The sequence below is a fragment of the Hirundo rustica genome, chromosome 15 (assembly GCF_015227805.2).
Source record: "Hirundo rustica isolate bHirRus1 chromosome 15, bHirRus1.pri.v3, whole genome shotgun sequence".
NCBI classification, from domain to species: Eukaryota; Metazoa; Chordata; class Aves; order Passeriformes; family Hirundinidae; genus Hirundo; species Hirundo rustica.
The window spans coordinates 9,627,513-9,647,399 of NC_053464.1; the positions used below are offsets into that span (position 1 = coordinate 9,627,513).

General features: G+C 42.6%; 1 protein-coding gene across 1 annotated transcript in view; it reads left to right on the forward strand.

Annotated features, from left to right (window-relative positions):
- Window positions 1-3,014: 3,014 nt before the first annotated feature.
- The window catches only part of LMTK2 (lemur tyrosine kinase 2), a 41,580-nt gene continuing 24,707 nt past the window's right edge, over window positions 3,015-19,887 (forward strand). The window contains exons 1-3 of the mRNA XM_040079433.2: window positions 3,015-3,168; window positions 17,395-17,519; window positions 18,344-18,488. Of these exons, the coding sequence (XP_039935367.1) occupies window positions 3,015-3,168; window positions 17,395-17,519; window positions 18,344-18,488 (424 nt within the window). The remainder of the gene's footprint in view (window positions 3,169-17,394; window positions 17,520-18,343; window positions 18,489-19,887) is intronic.

Here is a 19,887-nt window from a genome sequence, read left to right on the forward strand (position 1 = left end):
AAATGTTGATCGTGGCTGTTTGTACATGAAAAAAATTATGTCATACATATTATATATTGTATATAACATATTGCCAATTTTAAAGGGAAGGGATCACATTTTGCCTCTCATCTATGGAATCCACACACAGACAGACAAACAATATTCTGGGACTACTTTAAAAAAGTAATTAATTATAAACAGCATAATGAATTAGTAATAATTTACTAAAGCAACAAAAGAAAAGACTGTATTCAATTTTATTATTCAAGAAAAATATTTCCTTGGGAAGGAAAACTAATTAAAACATTTCAAAAAATATAGGTCATTTGGTAACACAATTAATCTCTTCAGCCAGACAGAGGATAGCAAACTGGGGTTAGAGACACACTTGGTAAGAGTAGTTTGATTCAAATATATCCCCATGGTAGAAAAAATTCAGAGGGACAGAGGGGATTTCAGTTTATACTTTGCCTTCCTGGACACCATGTTGCAAATACTACTTTGAACACAAAACTTTCCTTTTGTGAATTCCCAGGGGTGCACTTGTTGTACATTTCTTTGGACAATCTGTGCTCCCAAAGTCATTATATAATCTTGACATAATTAGCCTTTTTGTTAAATTATTTGGAAAACGGAAATTTAGTTTGTTAGTCATACAGTATTTCCCTGTTTCCTCACTGCAGAGAGCCCCTGATTCCTTAGGATTAACACTTCCATTTATGCTGCTTAGAGCTGACACCTCATTTTCATGCACTCAAAGTTCAGCAGAATCACAGACCTAAACGAGAATAATCTTTATTTCTAAATCCTGCTGGTATCAATAATTTAACAAGGTCACCTTCAGCCTTGGAAGCGCTCGGGTTGCAGAGGGAGGGTGGTGTTCCCATCCCAGTGTCTAACCGGGGGCTCAGCATGCTCCGCGGAGCAGCAGGAGCGGGCCGCGCTCGTCCCGAGGGATGGCCCGGGCTCTGTGCTCCCGCAGGGCTGATCCCGAGGGATGGCCGGGGTTCTGTGCTCCCGCAGGGCTGATCCCGAGGGATGGCCGGGGTTCAGGGCTGATCCCGAGGGATGGCCGGGGTTCTGTGCTCCCGCAGGGCTGATCCCGAGGGATGGCCGGGGTTCACTGATCCCGCAGGGCTGATCCCGAGGGATGGCCGGGGTTCACTGATCCCGCAGGGCTGATCCCGAGGGATGGCCGGGGCTCTGTGCTCCCGCAGGGCTGATCCCGAGGGATGGCCGGGGTTCTGTGCTCCCGCAGGGCTGATCCCTAGGGATGGCCGGGGCGCTGTGCTCCCGCATGGCTGATCCCGAGGGATGGCCGGGGTTCACTGATCCCGCAGGGCTGATCCCGAGGGATGGCCCGGGCTCTGTGCTCCCGCAGGGCTGATCCCGAGGGATGGCCGGGGTTCTGTGCTCCCGCAGGGCTGATCCCGAGGGATGGCCGGGGTTCAGGGCTGATCCCGAGGGATGGCCGGGGTTCTGTGCTCCCGCAGGGCTGATCCCGAGGGATGGCCGGGGTTCACTGATCCCGCAGGGCTGATCCCGAGGGATGGCCGGGGTTCACTGATCCCGCAGGGCTGATCCCGAGGGATGGCCGGGGCTCTGTGCTCCCGCAGGGCTGATCCCGAGGGATGGCCGGGGTTCTGTGCTCCCGCAGGGCTGATCCCTAGGGATGGCCGGGGTTCACTGATCCCGCAGGGCTGATCCCGAGGGATGGCCGGGGTTCACTGATCCCGCAGGGCTGATCCCGAGGGATGGCCGGGGCTCTGTGCTCCCGCAGGGCTGATCCCGAGGGATGGCCGGGGTTCTGTGCTCCCGCAGGGCTGATCCCGAGGGATGGCCGGGGTTCACTGCTCCCTCAGGGCTGATCCCGAGGGATGGCCGGGGTTCTGTGCTCCCGTAGGGCTGATCCCGAGGGATGGCCGGGATTCACTGATCCCGCAGGGCTGATCCCGAGGGATGGCCGGGGCTCTGTGCTCCCGCAGGGCTGATCCCGAGGGATGGCCGGGGTTCTGTGCTCCCGCAGGGCTGATCCCGAGGGATGGCCGGGGCTCTGTGCTCCCGCAGGGCTGATCCCGAGGGATGGCCGGGGCTCTGTGCTCCCGCAGGGCTGATCCCGAGGGATGGCCGGGGTTCACTGATCCCGCAGGGCTGATCCCGAGGGATGGCCGGGATTCTGTGCTCCCGCAGGGCTGATCCCGAGGGATGGCCGGGGTTCTGTGCTCCCGCAGGGCTGATCCCTAGGGATGGCCGGGGCGCTGTGCTCCCGCATGGCTGATCCCGAGGGATGGCCGGGGTTCACTGATCCCGCAGGGCTGATCCCGAGGGATGGCCGGGGTTCTGTGCTCCCGCAGGGCTGATCCCGAGGGATGGCCGGGGCTCTGTGCTCCCGCAGGGCTGATCCCGAGGGATGGCCGGGGCGCTGTGCTCCCGCAGGGCGGGGCGGTCCCGGGGCAGCTCTGAGGGGGCTCCACGCCCGTACCGGCCCTTAGGGGACACTCGGCCACCAAGGGGCGCTGCTCCCGCCGCACCCTGGAGTCCTGAGCGCGGGCTCGGCCGAGCCCCGCCTCCTCCGCCCCGCCCTGCCAGCCGATTGGTGAAAAGAGCCGTCAATCCCAGAGCGACGCCCCGCCCTCCTCCCGCCGGTCGGAGCACGGCTTGATTGGCAACAGCGCGCCGCTGCTCTCGCGCCGCAGCCGTCTCTCGCCCTAGCTCTCCCTCTGCAAAGCGATTGGCTGATACAGCTGTCAATCATAGATTAGCTCCATCCCAACCAGTGGCACCGCCTCCTGAGCGTGAGGCGCGGTTTGATTGACGCGTCGGGCTGTCAATCAGCGCCGCGCCCCGCCCGGTCGCGGTCAGGTAGCCCGGAAGATGGCGGCGGCGGGGGCCGGTGGGGCTCTGTGAGAGGAGCGGCGACGGGGCCGATGCCGCGGAGCCGGGAGGCGGCGGCTGCCGCGGGGGCTCCCCGGAGTCGCTGAGAACCTCCAGCCCCTCGTTCGGCGCCGAGCCTCGGTCCGGGAGCGGACGGCATGCGGCAGCGCGAGGGGCTCGGCGGGAGCGCCGGGCGGCGGGGGGGCGGTGGCCCGCGGCTCCTCGGCCCGCGACACCTGCTCGGGCTCGTCCTTCTGCTGTGGCCGCTCGTGGGGAGCGGCGAGGCGGCTCCGCTGCCGCCAGCAGGTGCAGGTGAGCGCGGGGAAGCGGGGCTGGGGGTGCGGCTCCGCGGCGGGGCCCGGGAGCGGCGGCACTGCGGGTTTCCCAGACACCGTCCCTCCCCCGTGCTGCGGGCAGGGCTCCGCCGAAGCGTCGGGAAGGGCACGGCGGGCAGATGGGGCTCTTCGGCTGTAGGTCACGGCTCCGCCGGTGGCTGTGAGCATATCCCGCTGTGGATCTCTCAGACTCCTGACACTGAGCTACGGGCTTGTGCTGTCTGTGTGTTTACCGCAGACCTTCTTCCTATAGTGCTGCTGTTTTCGCCCGTGCAGGGCTCGGCGGGATTTTTCTTTTTTCGGTTTTGCCTATGAATCACCGGGACTCCCGTTCCTGGGTGGAGGCTCCTCAGGGCACACGGCGCTTCCCTGTTTTCCGGTCAGATCAGTCGGATTCCTCCCCCGGCCCCCCCGGGCCGGGCTCTCTAAATAGTCGTATACCTCACATTTATTTCTCTCGTATGTTAGGTAACGCTAACTTCCTTCTATTTCGCTGCTTATTTTCCTCTTTGTCTTAAAAGCACGAACAAAACAATATGTCCTCGCAGTTGCAGGAGTGATTGAACAGAGGTTTATGAGGACTCACGTGTCTTTGATTCTTTTTTTATTGTTGGCGTTTCATTGGGACTTGCAAACATAACATTGTATTGAGACTGAATTTTGTTAGGGTTGGGGTGCTTGGAATGTTTTCCTTCTAGCCGTGAGGAGTTGAACAGCTTTAGACAAGATGTTGAGGGAGCAGCAGGAGCAATGGGGAGGGAAAGATACGAAGCATGAAGATTAGGTAATTTGGCTGCTCTTCCTCACTAAGTTTCAAAGCTGGGAGTTGAATCCATACTTCCTTTATTATTGGACCTGTGTCTCTCCCAGTTTTTCCTTCCCAGGACATTTATGAATTGTTCATAAGTCACTCCCTCCATCAGACTGCTTTGAGGTGTTTCATACTTTGTATAAAAGTAAACTTATGAAAAAGAGAAAACTGTCAGTCTAGTCTTTATTTCCTTTGACACTAAATGATTTTTTTTTTTTTCCTTTCTAAAATACTTGAGGTTTGTCCAGATAATATTAATTTGTCATTGAGCTGTAAGATAAGACAGCAGAATCAGTTCTGTATGAAAGATTTTATAATACCTTTCCTGGGTCTTACTTTCCTTGAAAGGCAGTTAATTTTTCTTCTTAAAGGGAAATGTCAAAGTGTTCTTTTTTTTTCATACAGTTTCCTCCTTTTTATGAGGACTGTGCATATACCTTACAAAGATGGGGGAACAAAGCATAACTTCCACGGCTCTTGTAGAAAGCTTTATTGTTAAAATGAAAAGCTGATTGGACAAATTACACAACATGATATTAAAATGTTGTTTGCTTGTTTAAATTCTGTATTTTTAGAAGACTAAATCAGGCATGCCAACTGCAGTACTGCTAAGAGAAATATTTATGATGTTGTGATATTGGGCTCATACAACATGAATGAGATATGGTAATTTTATACATGGGTTTTCATTCTATTTAGGCCAAAGTATGTATACACTTGAGATGTTATCTCAAGTTTAGCCAACTGTCCAGATGCTGTCATGGGAAACTCAATGAACTCCAGGAAATGAAGCTGCTGCTTTGTCCTTTGTCTTTGCCCATGTGAGAGACAATGTATTTGGATTAATTTATTGATGGATATTTAGTATTGAAACTTTAGGGCCTCATGAGGAACCTTTTCCAGTTTCACTGGCATCACTTTTTCTGGGAGGACTTCCTCCTGATTGAAAGGATGTGTGCCTGGTGGGTTTGAGTGCAACAGGTTCTTAGGCTGCGACATGTCCTGTATGAGCAGCAGGAACCAAGGGAAAAGCTACAAGGCCTTTTTTTTTTTTCCTTCTTTTGAATATCTTCCCAGTGGATGACAATGAGACTGGTTCAGCTTGAACCTTCTTTGTCATTCTAGGCAGGTTTTATGACCTGTCTGAAGACAAACCTGTGACGTTATTTTGCAGGCTTAAGAGTCGTGTGTTGTGTTTAAAACCCATTCAGCCATGTTGTGAATGTCTCTCTTGTGTTCCATGACAGGTTGCTTTCATTTCCTCTGTTGGGGCTGGCTGTGGTGGTGGGCTCTGTTCTGGACCTTGGCAGTTTTTGCAGTTGACTGTAACACTTGGTCTGATACATACGGATTGAAAACTTGAGAAGAATTTAATGGGCTTTTCATAGAATGATTAGTAACTGGTTTCAAAATTACTCTAGAATCCCTCAGTTCTTCACCTAGCAAGAATGGCTGCTTCTTTGACAATGGAGGAACATCTTTATGTGTGTTGCTTGTAATAGGAAAGATGGGATTCACAGAAAAAGGAGGAATGCACCTGTAGTTATTGTAAGGAATTTTATGGAATATTTCATGGAGTATACCTATAATAAATTAACTTCTCCTTTGGGGAGGAAGCTGGAATGCTGGAAGTGGCAATGGGCAGGTTCTAGCAAGACTAGCTTGGCTTCCTTGTGCAAAAATGCTCCAGTTTATGGGAATGCTGTGGAAGTTTGCCAGGCTGGATGGCTGGGGAGCTGTCAGGTTCTCATGGCCCTGATCGAGGGGAATGGTGCTGCTCTTTTCAAGTGTGGCTTCATAATGCTTGCAGATGAAGGCATGCATTGATGAGGTGTTCTTTATTTGTCTAGCATTTTTGATGTTATATTTCTAAACTAATTTAATATGGTTTTTATCCAACAATAAGGAGAGGAGGTAAAGAAAATCAGGCTTGAATTGTTTCCCTGGTAAGATTTGTAGCAATTATTATAGAAAATATGAAAAACAAGTTGTTGAAGATGCTACTGCCTAAAAATACTTCAACCAACTTAGATTTAATTTATTCTGTGAGTGGAAAAGAAGGATACTGATATGTACTGTGATAGTTCTGAATTTAAGGTTTGACTTAACACTGGAGGTGAGAGCTGGGGCAGTTGCGCTAGGAAGGAATTTGTAGGCTGAAGTGTTGAAGTTGTCCTGGGGCTGCACAGTATTGGTGATTTTCCCTAAGTGCATCAGGCTAAGATGATTTCCACACCAGCTGTGTGGCTGAGGGAAGGACATTTGGGCACTGCTTTTCCGCAGCAGTGTTTAGCAGCCAAACAGTGCATCACTGCCACGCCTGCTTTACTGTGCTAAAGCTTTATATGTGCATTTCGGCTCTCAGTTCTGCCTTGGATTTCCATACTTGACCTTAATTCCACTGAGCATCTGAATCAAGTGTGTGTGTAATGCCAGACAAAGTATTTTCATCATCTCTGTGCTCTGTGAAGTTTCTGCAAATGCAAAGAAGAGGGACTCAGAAATACTTTGATTATCTTGTAAAACTTGAATAGGTGGTAGCATTTTAGCAGGTGTGTTCAGTTTCACACTTGTGATGACTGCACAGTCTGATCAGTTGAAGTGAGGCACTTGGTACCTACATGATTGCTTTTTGACACCCTTGGCCTTGGCACCGAGTGGCCCAGTTGGGTGTCAGTGGCATCCCTGCTAATGGACTTGGTCGTGTAGGATCCAGGAAGAGGTGATTAGAAGTTGGTATATAGTATCCAGAGTTGTTTATCTGCAGCATCTAAATATTCATACAGCTGTATGAATCTGAAATATCAAAGTATTCAGTCAGCTGGCCTCAGATGGCAAGTTAAAACTGGAATGAAGTCACTTTTATTTTTTGTGTGAAGATGAGCTCTGTAGTACATATATACTCCTGGGAAAATTGTTGCTTTTGGGTTGCTTTGGCTTGATGTTTTACTTGGAGTTCTGTCAGAGTGGGGCCAAATTGCATTTGTGGCCTGTGGTTTGGTACAATGTAAAATGTCTGTGACTCTTGCACATAATAAGAAAAGTCATTTTCTAAGAGTATGCAAGTTAGCAACTCGGGTCGCTGGAAGTTAAGAAAAATCTTGCTTGTGGGGATTTTAGTTGCGGTATGTGCCTTTCATGGGGCTAGTCTATGCTTTCTCCCCTTTCAAGCTCTGAACTTGTTTACTTCTCCCTGTATTTCTTTTTCTAGCTTCTGTCCCTTAATCGTAGAACTAGAGCCGGAAATTTGTCTTTTATCTTTTGTTTCTATCTGTGAGTTTGAGGTAAGAAGGCAACCCTGACTTTGGCCTGCAGGGATGTTCCACGCAAAGCTTTATTCACAGGCTCGGTTTGCTTTCTCTGCCCATGGCTGTAAAGTGTCTGGACATTGCTGCAACTAAAGGAGTCCTCATAGGAGGAGGTCACTTTCTGAAGCAATTTGTCATGTCTTGAATGCTTGGGTGTATTTAATAATTCTTTAGGTATCATTGCAGCATATTAAGATTGCACTGATTAGAGACTGTTTATGGGTTTGTTTTTACAGCATCTGGTGCTGGTCATTGATTTGAAAGGGCCCATTGCTGGGTGCTGGTTGTGACCCTGCATAAGGGGAAAAAAAAATAATTTGTGGGATCCAACATTTGGGATAGGTCAATATGATTGGGAGTAACTTCCTGGGTAATTGCTGTAGTCAGGTTTCAGTCGCTGTTCACACACAGTTTATCTGCGTGGGATAAAGGGACCTCAGGCAGTGTAATGCCAGAGCTGCAAAAATCACAGTTCTGTTTCAGTACTAACACTGCAGTTCTGCAGCAGAAGGACAGCACATGGAGTACTGAAGTCTTCCTTAGGTTTTATTTTGGGCCTGCCTTTTGTGTTTGGTCTGGACATTTAGTGTCTGGAGCTTGATACAGTTCTGGATACAATTTGCAAGAGCTTCAATGCTTTTGTTGCTCTGTATGAGCTCTTTGTTTTCATTGTACTGCTGTTATTTAAGGTCTTGAGCAACATCTAGATACTAGAAACATTTTGACAACTTTTATAAGCAGAAATGTGCAAAATGTGTGAGGATAGCCCTTTCAGTCTGCATATGTGCTTTAAGCACTGTCTCTAGCAAGGTGCTCTGCCATATATAGTTTAGGCAAGGTAGTGGTGGGAAGCACATTGTCAGTAAATTGTCTTCTGAGTGATTTTCAGTATGAAGTGCTGTACAAAGTAACACCTTGTCCAACAGTGCTACACTTACAAAAGTTTCCTTCCTGGTAAGGAAACATCACTGTAGTGATTTAACAGTGACATGGCTGTTTCCACACTACTACTGCACCCTGAGATTCTTTGGTATGAAAGATGTGTAGAAAATAGTGACAGTAGATTTTTTTAGTGCTGACTTTTAAGCTTTCAGCCTGTAGATTAGATCTAGTTCTCCAAAATCAGCCACTTACTCGATGGCCTATTCTTCCCAGGGATCCTTTAGCTATGAATAGGGATGAGAAATAGATCTAATAAGCTCTTTTTACAAAATGCTTTCTCTCCTGCATTTCTTAACCCAGCTGTACATTGGAGTTGGAAAGGCATCTACTATAAAATCAGTATTCTGGAAAATCCCATCACATGAAAGTTGCATTTATGGATTTATTTCCTGTGAACTGAAATTAGTCTCTTCAAACGCATTGTATCTTAATGGCTTGTATTGCTATCAAATGGTAGGAGAAAGAGATAGTATAATTTTGGTTTCCATGCTGCAGATAATGCTTTTCTGGTGGTTGGAGGTACCATGCTGTGTGATGATCTCATGCTACTTTGAATTATTGTGGTCTGTCCTGTGTTAAACACAACTACAATTCCTGTGCCTCACTGTAATGTATGGAGAAATGGTATAGCAGATGAAAAAAAAAATGTACTTGAGCAGGAATTAATTGTCAAAAACCAACATCTAGAAGTACAGAATGAAGTATGCTCAGCAGAATTTTGTGAGTGATCTCCCTTTATGCACACACATACATACATGCAATTAAGAGTCAGTGATATATTTGCAAGATGATAATGCTACCCAGATTTTCCAGAAACACTGCCATGAAGGCATAAGGCACATAATTATTTAACATGGATATTTTTTACCTTGTCTTAAGATGCCTTTGTGCAAACATGAGATTTTAGCACTGAAACTTCAAACAGATCTCGCTCTGTAAACACTTGAAGTACCAGCCTATATTTAGTCCTTATTAAAATTGAGCAGTATGCTGTTATGTGAGTAATTCTCTGCCATTACTGGGAAAACCTGTAGGATAATAGAATAAGGTCAGTAATGTCAAACTAATCCCAGCTCAGAGTTTTGCTAGTTACTGACTGTTCAGCCAATATGCAGGCCAGGACAAGTGCTCAGAAAACAGGAGGATCAGGGCGGTGTTGTTCCGAGATGCTGTGCTCCAGGAGAGTCCAGCACTGCCCTGGATATTCTTGTCTTAGGATACGTAACCTGTGCCACCCTAATGCACAAAGTGATTTAAGCACATGCAGAAACTCATTTGAAGCACATTGTAAAACATTTAGGGAGAGCATGAGATAAAGTAGTTTGAAAAAATGTTGGCTTATACTGCAGGATTGTTCTTTTTAAGGACAAATGGGAGGACAGAGATAATTAGCCAACAATTGACGTAGAATTACACATCCAGTTATTACATGAAGTAACTAAGATTTCTTCTCGAAAATATTGTAACTTATTGCATAGGACTGTGGTATTTCAGGGTCATGTGTCCACAAAACACACATTTAACTGTGCAACTGGCTTTTGACACTGAATAAATATATCCAGAACTCAAGATGGGTTGGAGGAGTGTCAGCGGGGTTTTCATTGTTTCATGGGAAAAACTCTGTAAGAAATGGCTATGTTGCTGTCTTTGCTACCCTTACTTATATTGGTTAATTGTTGTAAAGAAGAAAAGCTGTTGGCTTTTCAGAAGAACTGTCTGTGCATGTGCCTTGGCCTTTCATCCCACCCACCTGCCCCATGAGGGACCTAATGGAGTTCTAGGGTAAGGCAGGGATTGTAATGGACAACTTGAGTAGAGGGATGAAATGTCCAAATTTCTGTCTAGAAGAATATGGGAACAGATTTGCATTTGACTTTTGATTATTCTTTACCTACACTACTGCTGAGAAGTCTTGTCATTTTACTCGTATCTTTCCAAGTGCCAGACTTTGATTTAGGCCATGTGACACAATTCAGATTTAGCCAGGAAATTGTTTTATTGACAAGCTGTTAGTTACTGCTTCTTGTTCTCAGAAAGTACAGTTGTGCACAAATAACTTGGATAGCCGTAGCTTTAAGCCCCTAAGCGGTTTTTTTTTCTTGAGACCATATCTAGAAAGTAGGATTTTCTAGAGAAGGAAAAATAAAATCAGGTGATAAAGTGCTTTTGGAAAAGGGTATATAATAGTGAAGGTTACTTTTATTAGTAATGCATTAGACATTTGCATTATCTAGCGTAAAGGCAGCAATAATGTCATGAGAGGACAGTCTTTTGAAATAACTCTTCAGTTAATAATATTTTCAACAGTTTGTTTCAGGTTATTGTTTTAAGATAGCAAACATTTGTACTTTAGTTGAGTGTTTTAAGAACTAAAAATCTGAACGTTGAAAAGTTCAGGTGTAAACTGAGAAACGTAGAAGTTCCTTAAGCAGCGTTGTGTGTCTGTTCTTGGGGATTTGCTCAATGAAGGAACATTTCCAGCCTCTGCATGAAATTCTTTGGGCATTTGGAACCATTTTAGATGTCACTAAAGTGCTGCCATTGTGTTGAGGACAGCAAGTCAGTGAAAGTCTCTGAGATCTTGGAAATGTTTCTTCCTGTAGTACTGGTACTGTACTGGTAATGGCCATTCAAAGCAAAGGGCTGATTGGAATTTGGAGTGTCTCTCTCACACTAAAATTATCTTCATTTTATTTTCAAAAGAATGTCTGAAATGCAAATAGCACTCCTTTAAAACTTCTGTTTGTGTGTGTTGTATCTCAGTTGAAGGCTGGTGATTTGAATGCTCTTCTAATGTAGTATTTTAAAGCCCATTGTGATAGCATTGCACAACTAAATAATGGTACTGCACCCATTTCTTCTGAAACTTAATCTTGAAAATTATGCCTTTTTTGGCTCAGTTGTTAAATGGAGAATAGCAGGAAAAAATTGAGATTACAGGAATGTGGTAACGAATGGAATGTGCTTGTGTTTGGTTGGTTTTTTTTTTGTTGTTGTGAAATGGAGGAGTTGCAGTGTCTGTTGTGCTTTACCTTGTCATACAGATCAGGCATTACACAACAGATGTGTCTAAAATAATTTTGAGTAGAGGTTTGGCTTAGTATTCTGCCTGTTACCTGCAGCCATCTGAATTTATAGGCTTGGTTGTGTCTTATGGTTTTGTGCTTATTAGTAGCAAACCTCTGAAGATTTCAGAGAGTAAATAAATGCAGGAGAAACTATGAGGGAAGGATAATGATCTGAATCTGACTTGTGAAGAACTGGGTAGGCGTTGATAGCACTTTCCCACTTAATTGCTGGCATAGAAGAGAATGACAGCATTATTTAGGAAAGTTGGGATAGCTTTTAAAATCATACGTGTCAAAGCCACTCTAAATTAGGGTGATATTACACTTTTAAATGTGGCTGCTTTAATATTTGTTAAAAACAGAGTAAGTAAACTGACAAAGTTTATGAAAGATGCCCTGGGTATAGCTAGGGAACAAAATCAGATGTGGTCATACATTAGTATTTTAAAGACTGCACTCTTCTGATTTAGTGTCATAAAGTAGCATCTTAGTTCATGATCATATAATTTGAGTGTGTCCAAGAGACAGTTTAAGTGATTGCTGTCATGCTAGATTTGTGCTGGAAATAGTTATAGCTATTAGTGCCAGTTATGTAGCTGCTCTTGAAAGGAAATGGGCTCTTGCTTATGCAGTGGGACTGTTGTCGCATAGCAACTACTGTGCTGAAAGCTTAAAATCAGATGCTCCCTTGAAGTTCACTGTGCCCTAATAATGCTTAATTTATCTGTGCCTTACGCTGCCTTTATCACAGTAGTGAACGTCTTTTATGAGTGCACTCGGTAATGTCTGGAATATACATTTGCTTTTCTTTTTCCCCTAGCTTGAAACTGTGTGGTATCATGTGTTTTTTAGCTCAGGTTTCTGAAGGTGGAGACCTGAATAATGTGATTACTCACATTGAACCAAAATCAAGAGTTCAAGCATCCTGGCCTTCCATAATTTGTAGAAGAAAGGCAAGCCCAGCATCCCTCATGTATGGGCAGCTACACCTGGTCCTTTGTTGTGTCCTGTGTGGAGGCTGTTGCTTGACAAGTAAACATAGATGGGATGTTTGGCTAGTTGGCATGCTCATTATCTGTAATTAATGATACCAAAGGATGCCACAGGTGGATGACATGAGAGCATTTGGAAGTATTATGGGCAGACTGGGAAATGAGATAGAGAAGGGAAACGGTTCTAGTGAAAGAAGAACTTGTGTTTGCCGAGGTGTTGCATTTGGTGCTTGGAGAACTGTCTTATGAAGAAAGGAGATTTAAAAGGAACTTAGGAAGGTATAGGGAATCCTGGCCTATAGAAGTTGCTTTGGAATATGCTTTGTATGAAAATAACATTTTCCAGCCCTTGAAACGTTGTAATAAATACTGACATGTGTTCTCAGGTCTGTACTTGATCCTGAGAATGCCAACACGGTTCATCATCGTTGTTTCCTCGGTGAGCCTGTTTGTGTACTTGCCTGTGTAACAGCCTTTGACTTCACATGTGCTGTGCTCAAATTTAGGCTTCAGTGAAGAACTTACTTAGGAAGTGGCATCTTCAGAGGTGCTGAGGATTCTGCTTCAGTAGCTGCTAATTAAATACCTGCCTCAGCCAGGGCTTTGAATTCTTTATGATACCGTGTACTTCTGAAAAGTGAGTAAATAACATAGATGTATTTAATCCTGTGAAGCTTTGAAAGACTACCTGATTTTCTGTCTTGATAATTTAGGATCATCTAGATGCCATTTTGGGATGGAGCATGTCCTAGCACAAGGCTTTGTAAAGCATTACATTGTGTTAACCTTGCAGTAACACATAGTGACACAGCTGCACTTCATCTCCTGCTTATTTTAATACAGGGCTGATATAATCCAGGCCTCTTCCTCTGGCTTAAGTTGTTTGGATATACCAAAGCAAACTAGTCTAGACAGTTTGTGTTAGCTGACAGGAAGCCTTTTACCATTGGCATGTTCAAGAGAGTAGCTTTTAATCTGTTTGGCAGTTCCTTTCCTAAAGAACAGATTCTGACTTCTGGATAGATATTAACATGCCTTAGGTTGTTACTGCATAGGGTTGCAGTAAATATGGCAGAGTTTTAAACTGATATGCTGATTAAATCTATTAACTTCTCTAGAATGTATGATATTAAGAATCTTCTGCAGTATAAAATTCTCAGTAATTATTGGATTTTATCCAGGTTTATATTAAAATTATTTCAATTTACATTTTTTAATTTAGGAAAATTCTTGTATGATGAGTATATAAAATGGTCCTCTGCATTAATTCAAATTGATTTCTTGCTGGTTGCTTTTTTCAGTCAGGACCATAAAATAAATAACTGTCATTCCTTCATACTTTAACAATTTACAAACAAAAGGAGGTATTAAGCATCTTCTAGTTCCAAGTCATTTTACTAAGCTCCAGTGAATTAATCATTGGATGGAAATAGTTGAAAAATGCAAATGAGGTTATGCTGCAGCAGATTTTCAGCACTTTGTCACAAAGACCAGTTCCAATACCTAATCATTGACTTCTGTCACTGAATATGTATTCATACAAGCTATTAAAATAGCCTCACTTACAATAAATTTTAGCCTAATTAGAGGTTGACATAATTTAATACTTAATTTTGCATTCATTTTTAAAACCCTCTGCAAATTAAAAATATTACTTATTAATTACTATGTAAGAAACTTCAAAGTTTATCCAAACAGAGATGGATTCTTAGTAAGTAGCTCTTGTGTGAGTCATCTGAAATGCTGTTCTGTAACTGTTGCAGAAACTTGCCCAGGATAATTGGCATTTTTCTTCTATTAAAGCTTCTGTTCATAATTTTTTATGTGAAAATCACCTTGTGCTTTTGGATGTTTAGATGACTTCCATCTTAACAGGCCATTAATGATTAGCTGCCTTTCCAAAGGTGATCTTTGCTTTAAAAAAAGAAAAGATTACTTTCTCCAATTAATTGCTGCTTGTTCACATGGTTTAATTTCTAGGGAATTACAAAAGGTTTTAAAGGTTAGAAAGTAACATAATGAAGAACAGCAATATTTTTCTTTTCTGTATTTTTTCCAGGACACTTGGAAGAGATGGTTTCCTTATGAGGAACAGTGTAACTTGCATAAAAGGCTTAGACTTCAGGCTTGATAAATGTGTTTTCCTTCACAGAAGGAATTCCAGTAAAAATATTATCTTTTTCATATAAAGTGTCTGAATACATATGCAGTATATCTAATATGTACAATAAATGCAGCTTATGATTGATAGTGCTCATTATGCTTCACTTTGAGTTAAATAAACCACTGAGTTAAATAAATGTCTCTCCTTTTGTTAATAAATTGTGTGCAGAAGATCATTGAGAGCTGGAATCCTTCTGGCTGGGTTTGCTATGATAACTTGCAACTTCTGGGAGTCAAAAGTGGGGATCCTGAGTTGGAGTGAGCGTGGTAATGTTTGTGTAAATACAAATTGTGGTTGTGCTGCTGTAGCTGGGATGATGCAGGGCTGAGAGTTTGTAGGTGGAGGTACCATCATGGGCAGCTGATGTACCTGCAGCAGACACACTTCTGGGGCACAAACCCCTGGCCAGGTCTTGAAGAGAAACTGTAGCATTGAGGGAAGCAAAGCAAACTGAAGAGCTGCTTCATGTTTTGGTAGAGGCTGGTCAGAAAGGACGCCTGGAAGATGATGTGTTTGGAGTAGAAGGTTCTGGTGAGGAGGGATGATGCTCAGTGGAACAGGAAGTCACTGTAACATCCATGTTAGCCAAAAGAGACCTTAGAGTGTTCCAGAAAGCCAAAATAAAGTGTGATAGCATTTTTTAGTGTTTTATACACTTGGCAGCTGAGGTGCTTTATACCCCTCTCTTAAGGACCTGGTCTGAAGTTAGAGTGCTCGAACAGCAGAAATGCTTTCTGTGAGTAACAGCAATGCTCTTGGTGCCTGAGTTCAGTGTGCAGGGATTTGCCTGGCCAACTTTCCCAAATGCATGAAACATTTGGATGTACAAGCATCTTGATATTCTACTGGGAGGAGGATGTTGTGATTATGGTGATGTGTTCCTGAGTGTTTGTTAGGGACAATCTGCATCTGTTCAGCAGATAGTCTGAGGTGAGTTGACTTCCTGTTTCAGTGAAGTTGTGGGTGAAGATGAGGAAGTCAGGTGTAAAGGGTTTGAAAAATGTCTGAGATAGTAATTTTAATTTGTAATGCCTAGTAACATAAGGGTTGGGGGGTTTTTTGGTTTTTTTTTTTTGGTTTTTTTTGGTAGTAAAGCTATATTTTATTATTTGGTTTCAATTAGCAGTTCAAAGGATTTTCTTAAATTCTGTCTACAGCTGTTGTACCTGTGTGTGTTTGTTACAGTAATTTAGCTAATTAATGACTTCACAGAATGCTTATATTTGCTGGTCAGGTAATTTTCAATCTCCTTAGTAAGGCTACTGAACATCTGGAGGAAGTAAATAAAAGTCAGCTCTTATTTTCCCCTTTTTTCTTGTTGATGCTTAGAAATGGAAAAGTATCCATTGAGTTATGTAGAAGATTTTATATGAATATAAGTTGTTCTGTTGAGAGCCCTCTGAGATACTTTGTTCTTTTCAGAATTATGACTAAAAGCTGATGAGTGGTCTCACATTATTGTTGATTTGTTTGAACAATGCTCAATATCTGCAGTGAAGTATTCCCAGTCCCTAATGAGGTTCGAATGCCAAAGCTATTGTGGAAACTAGAAACAGAATCACTTGCTTGAAAACCTTCCATTTTTGTTAACTTTTGTTTGTTGTATTGATAATATTCCTAATTGTGCAGAAAATGTGACCTTCTGGAAGTATGCTGACACACTTCAAAGCATTCATTATGTCAGTTTAGTCTTTACAACTAATTAAAATAAGTAAACATTCTGTAAGTGTTCAGTGGAACGTGATGAAAAGCTATACCTTTTCTGCAAATCTCTTAATTTTTTCAGGTTTTTAAGGTTTAAGAGATGGGTGGAGAAGTTTGTGTCCCTTAACTAGTGATCAGCTTCTGCTTTTCTTATTTTTGAGGCTTCATTTACACCACGTCCTGTTGCCAGATGTTCCCACTGATACTCAAATGCTCTCGTGAAATCCAGTCAGTCCAGGTCGCCTGGCATTGTTAAACTCTGACAGTGATATAATAGCTAAACATATTTAAATCAGATGTGGTCCAACTACTCTTCTGATCCCTGTGGCAGTACCTGTTTGAAAAGAAACAGCAGCAACAACAAAAACAACTCCTCGAGATGTCTGCTCTGGTCTCCTAGGGAACTATGTGTCTTTGTTCTGCACTGAAGATGAAGACAGGGATGAAAATAGGTTTAATACCCCTGGCAATAACGTAAGATTTTTCTAAAGTGCCATTTGAGGCTTTTTAGATTAAGACCTGACTTAATCTCAGGAAATGTGTTGTGGGATGTTTATGTATAAAATTTTGGAGAATTATTTGGAAATGTTTGTAAAACAGCTAGAAATTTAAAGTTCTTGAAAGGGAGACAAATCACCTAGTGAATCACAAGGAACAGAAATGGTGTGGAGCCGATTACATCCATTGCACTTGTGACAGCAACTTGTGTGTTTGGCAAACTGTCACAAATGCATTTATTGAAAGAGTGCTGTCCTATAGTGCGTGATAACATTATTTATTTTTTGTATGCACTTTAGGTGAGGATTTCTTCTGGCTGCCTGTTTGTGTAGGTCAGGTGTTTTAGCTCATGGGAAATGGCTTCCACAAGACCAGATTTCTACTCTCTGTGTTTGGATATTTGTAAAAATGTATTGATTTAAACAGAATCCCAAGGCTTGGTGCTATCCTTGTTCATCATAAACTTCAGTAAATCACATTGGCTGAGGCCTCTCAGCTGGAACCAGTAAGTTCAGAATGGTGCTGGCAGGTGGTGAAGCAGTGATCTATTTTGTCCTCTCTGTTCAGTTTCTTCTTAGCTTTGACCACATCCAAATTAATGGATTAAATGTTCAGACTCCCGTTTTTAGATAAATGCAGGTGACTAGTATGTTTTGAAGGAACTTCTTAGGGTACTAAACATATTTATATAATACTGCATACATGTTTATTTCTAGGAGAAGGAGCTACTGCTGAAGTTCCCTCATCTTTTGTGATTCTGTCTCTCTGCACTCTGGTGGTCCTGGTCATTCTTCTGGCAAACTGTGTCTCCTGCTGTAAAGACCCCGAGATAGACTTCAAGGTAAGAGTTGAAGTTATCAGCGTGTGTACAGGTAACATTCTCAGCTGCCTCCTGACATCCAGAACACTTGATTAGTTGTGCTAATACTCTGCAGTGTCGCTGTAGATCCTCTCTTCACTGAAACAGCCAGTGACTGTATTCCTACAGGCTGTGGAGTCCTGATGCAGCCATTTATTTTAACTAATTGCTCCCTGCTGCTGTAAAGGTCTTTAATGACTTTTCAAAATAATAGCTAGCTATCAGGATCAGTAGTAAAAGTTACATCTTTGAGACAATTCTGCTGTAAAAAAAATTTTTGTTGTTTTTCTGTGTTTTGTTTTGTTTTTTTCTTAGTCTGCGGGTGGGGTTTAGGACGCTCCTGTCAAATAAGAATACTAAAGATGCAGATCCACTGTAGCAAAACACTTGAGAAATTGTCATCGGAGAATTGTTACTTTTAAAACATCTGTAATCAGTGTTCCTAAAATTGAGTTTTGCTCTCATTTCTAAATGGAGAATATTTGGCCTCAGCAGTGCATGGTAATTCATTCAAAGCCAGGGCTAGCATTTAAAGTAAAAACAAAACAAAGCAAAAAAACCAGCAGCACCAACAAAACCCAAACCATCAAACCCACAAAAACCCAACTAAACAAAATCCCCATGATAATTAAAAGCAATGCTTTAATCTCTTTAAGACAACAATTAATGGAAAATAAGGACTAGAACACTAAATATCTGTCACTGTCCTTGACTTCCTTAGCAGTGCTCATTCAAACTGAAATAAATGTACTAGTGCTTCTTTAAAGGCAAAGATCAGCTTGTTTACCAAGACTTCTTTTGTTTAGGAATTTGAAGATAACTTTGATGATGAAATAGATTTTACACCTCCAGCAGAAGATACTCCATCTGTTCAGTCTCCAGCAGAGGTGTTTACTCTTTCAGTTCCCAATATTGCTTTACCAACTCCCTCCCAGTTTCCATCTCGTACAGGTAAAAGACTGGGTTTCAATGCAAAAACAAAAGTAGGCATTTTCAGTGTCTAAAATGGAGTGTGGCTGATTATGTTTGACTTTACTGTAATAAATAACTTGTTTCAAATTTCCATAAGCTGAGCCAATATATTTTATAGAGTAAAGGATAAAAGGGGAAATATTACTTCTAAGATGTTAACCTGTGGCAGGGTAAGAGAGCTTAAGAGAACAAAACTGCCTTAAAACCCCCTCTCTAGATTGCTGTCATTATATCTCTATATACCTAAAGGGTTTGAAGTACCTTGGGACATTTGTGACTCCTGCTCTTTAGTGGTTTTCTTCATGGCTAAGTTGTCATTGGATTTTAACCACCACCCTTAAATAGAAATAAGAGTGAATCCTTTACTTGACAGCAGTGCTACTGCTCAGCTGCATCACTTTTTTGATGTCGCTATTTGTGGACTATTTGTGCAGTAAATGTGATCTTGGTGAGACAGAGCATTAGGTTTCATCTCCCTGTGTGGAAGGGGTTTTGGAATGGATTCTTTAAAATAATACAATTTTTGTAGAAGGAAGCTTTAGTGTCTTATCATATTATAAGCAGAGTTTAGCCTGAAGTACTTACTGTCATTGTGTTAGTTCATGTAATTTTACATAGTACTTGTGTTGCTTGATCGTTAGATGTTCAAGGAAGCTTCTAGTAAAATTCCTGTACTAATTTCAAGAAACTGTCAGTGTGCCTTTAATACAAATTACACAGTTGTACAAATGACTCAGTATTTTAAGGAACTGGGAAAAATTACAAGTGAAAAATTTTATGTCAGCCCTTCTGTGTAGCCATAATTGTTAAAATGAAGCTGTCACAACAAGTGTTTTGCCAGAAGTAAGGCAATGTGCCTGAGTACTTGGATAAAATGTGAATGCCCTGCTGCGGCCTTCACCATGCTTTGGAGCACATTGACAGTGAATTACACAGTTCTGGCTCTTCCAGTACAATAATACTGCTCTAAATGTAGTTTATGGAAATAAATTGTGGGCTAGAATTCTCAGACAAGAAAAGGTTTTGTTTAAATTAATTAGTGTTCCTAACCAATTGGGCAGCAGAGGGATCAACAGTGCTGAACCTCTTGTGGTGAATGAGGTCTGCCATTGTTACTGCCCATCCTCTGCCAAGATCTGGGTTTTCTTTTCTTCTCTCTGGGCTCTTACGTGAAGTATTTTTAGTTGAAAAATGTCCTCCTTCCAGATGGTAGCTACAAGTAGGGCAGTTGGGCTGAAGAATAAAGCAGTCAAACCTTTTCTCATAAAATGGTAACTCTGTGTAAGCATAAATGTTAAGATGTACAAACAATGAGTTTTGTCTTGGGTTTTCTATTTTATTTACGAAGGAGACTTTTGTAAGTATGTTATTTTCTCTA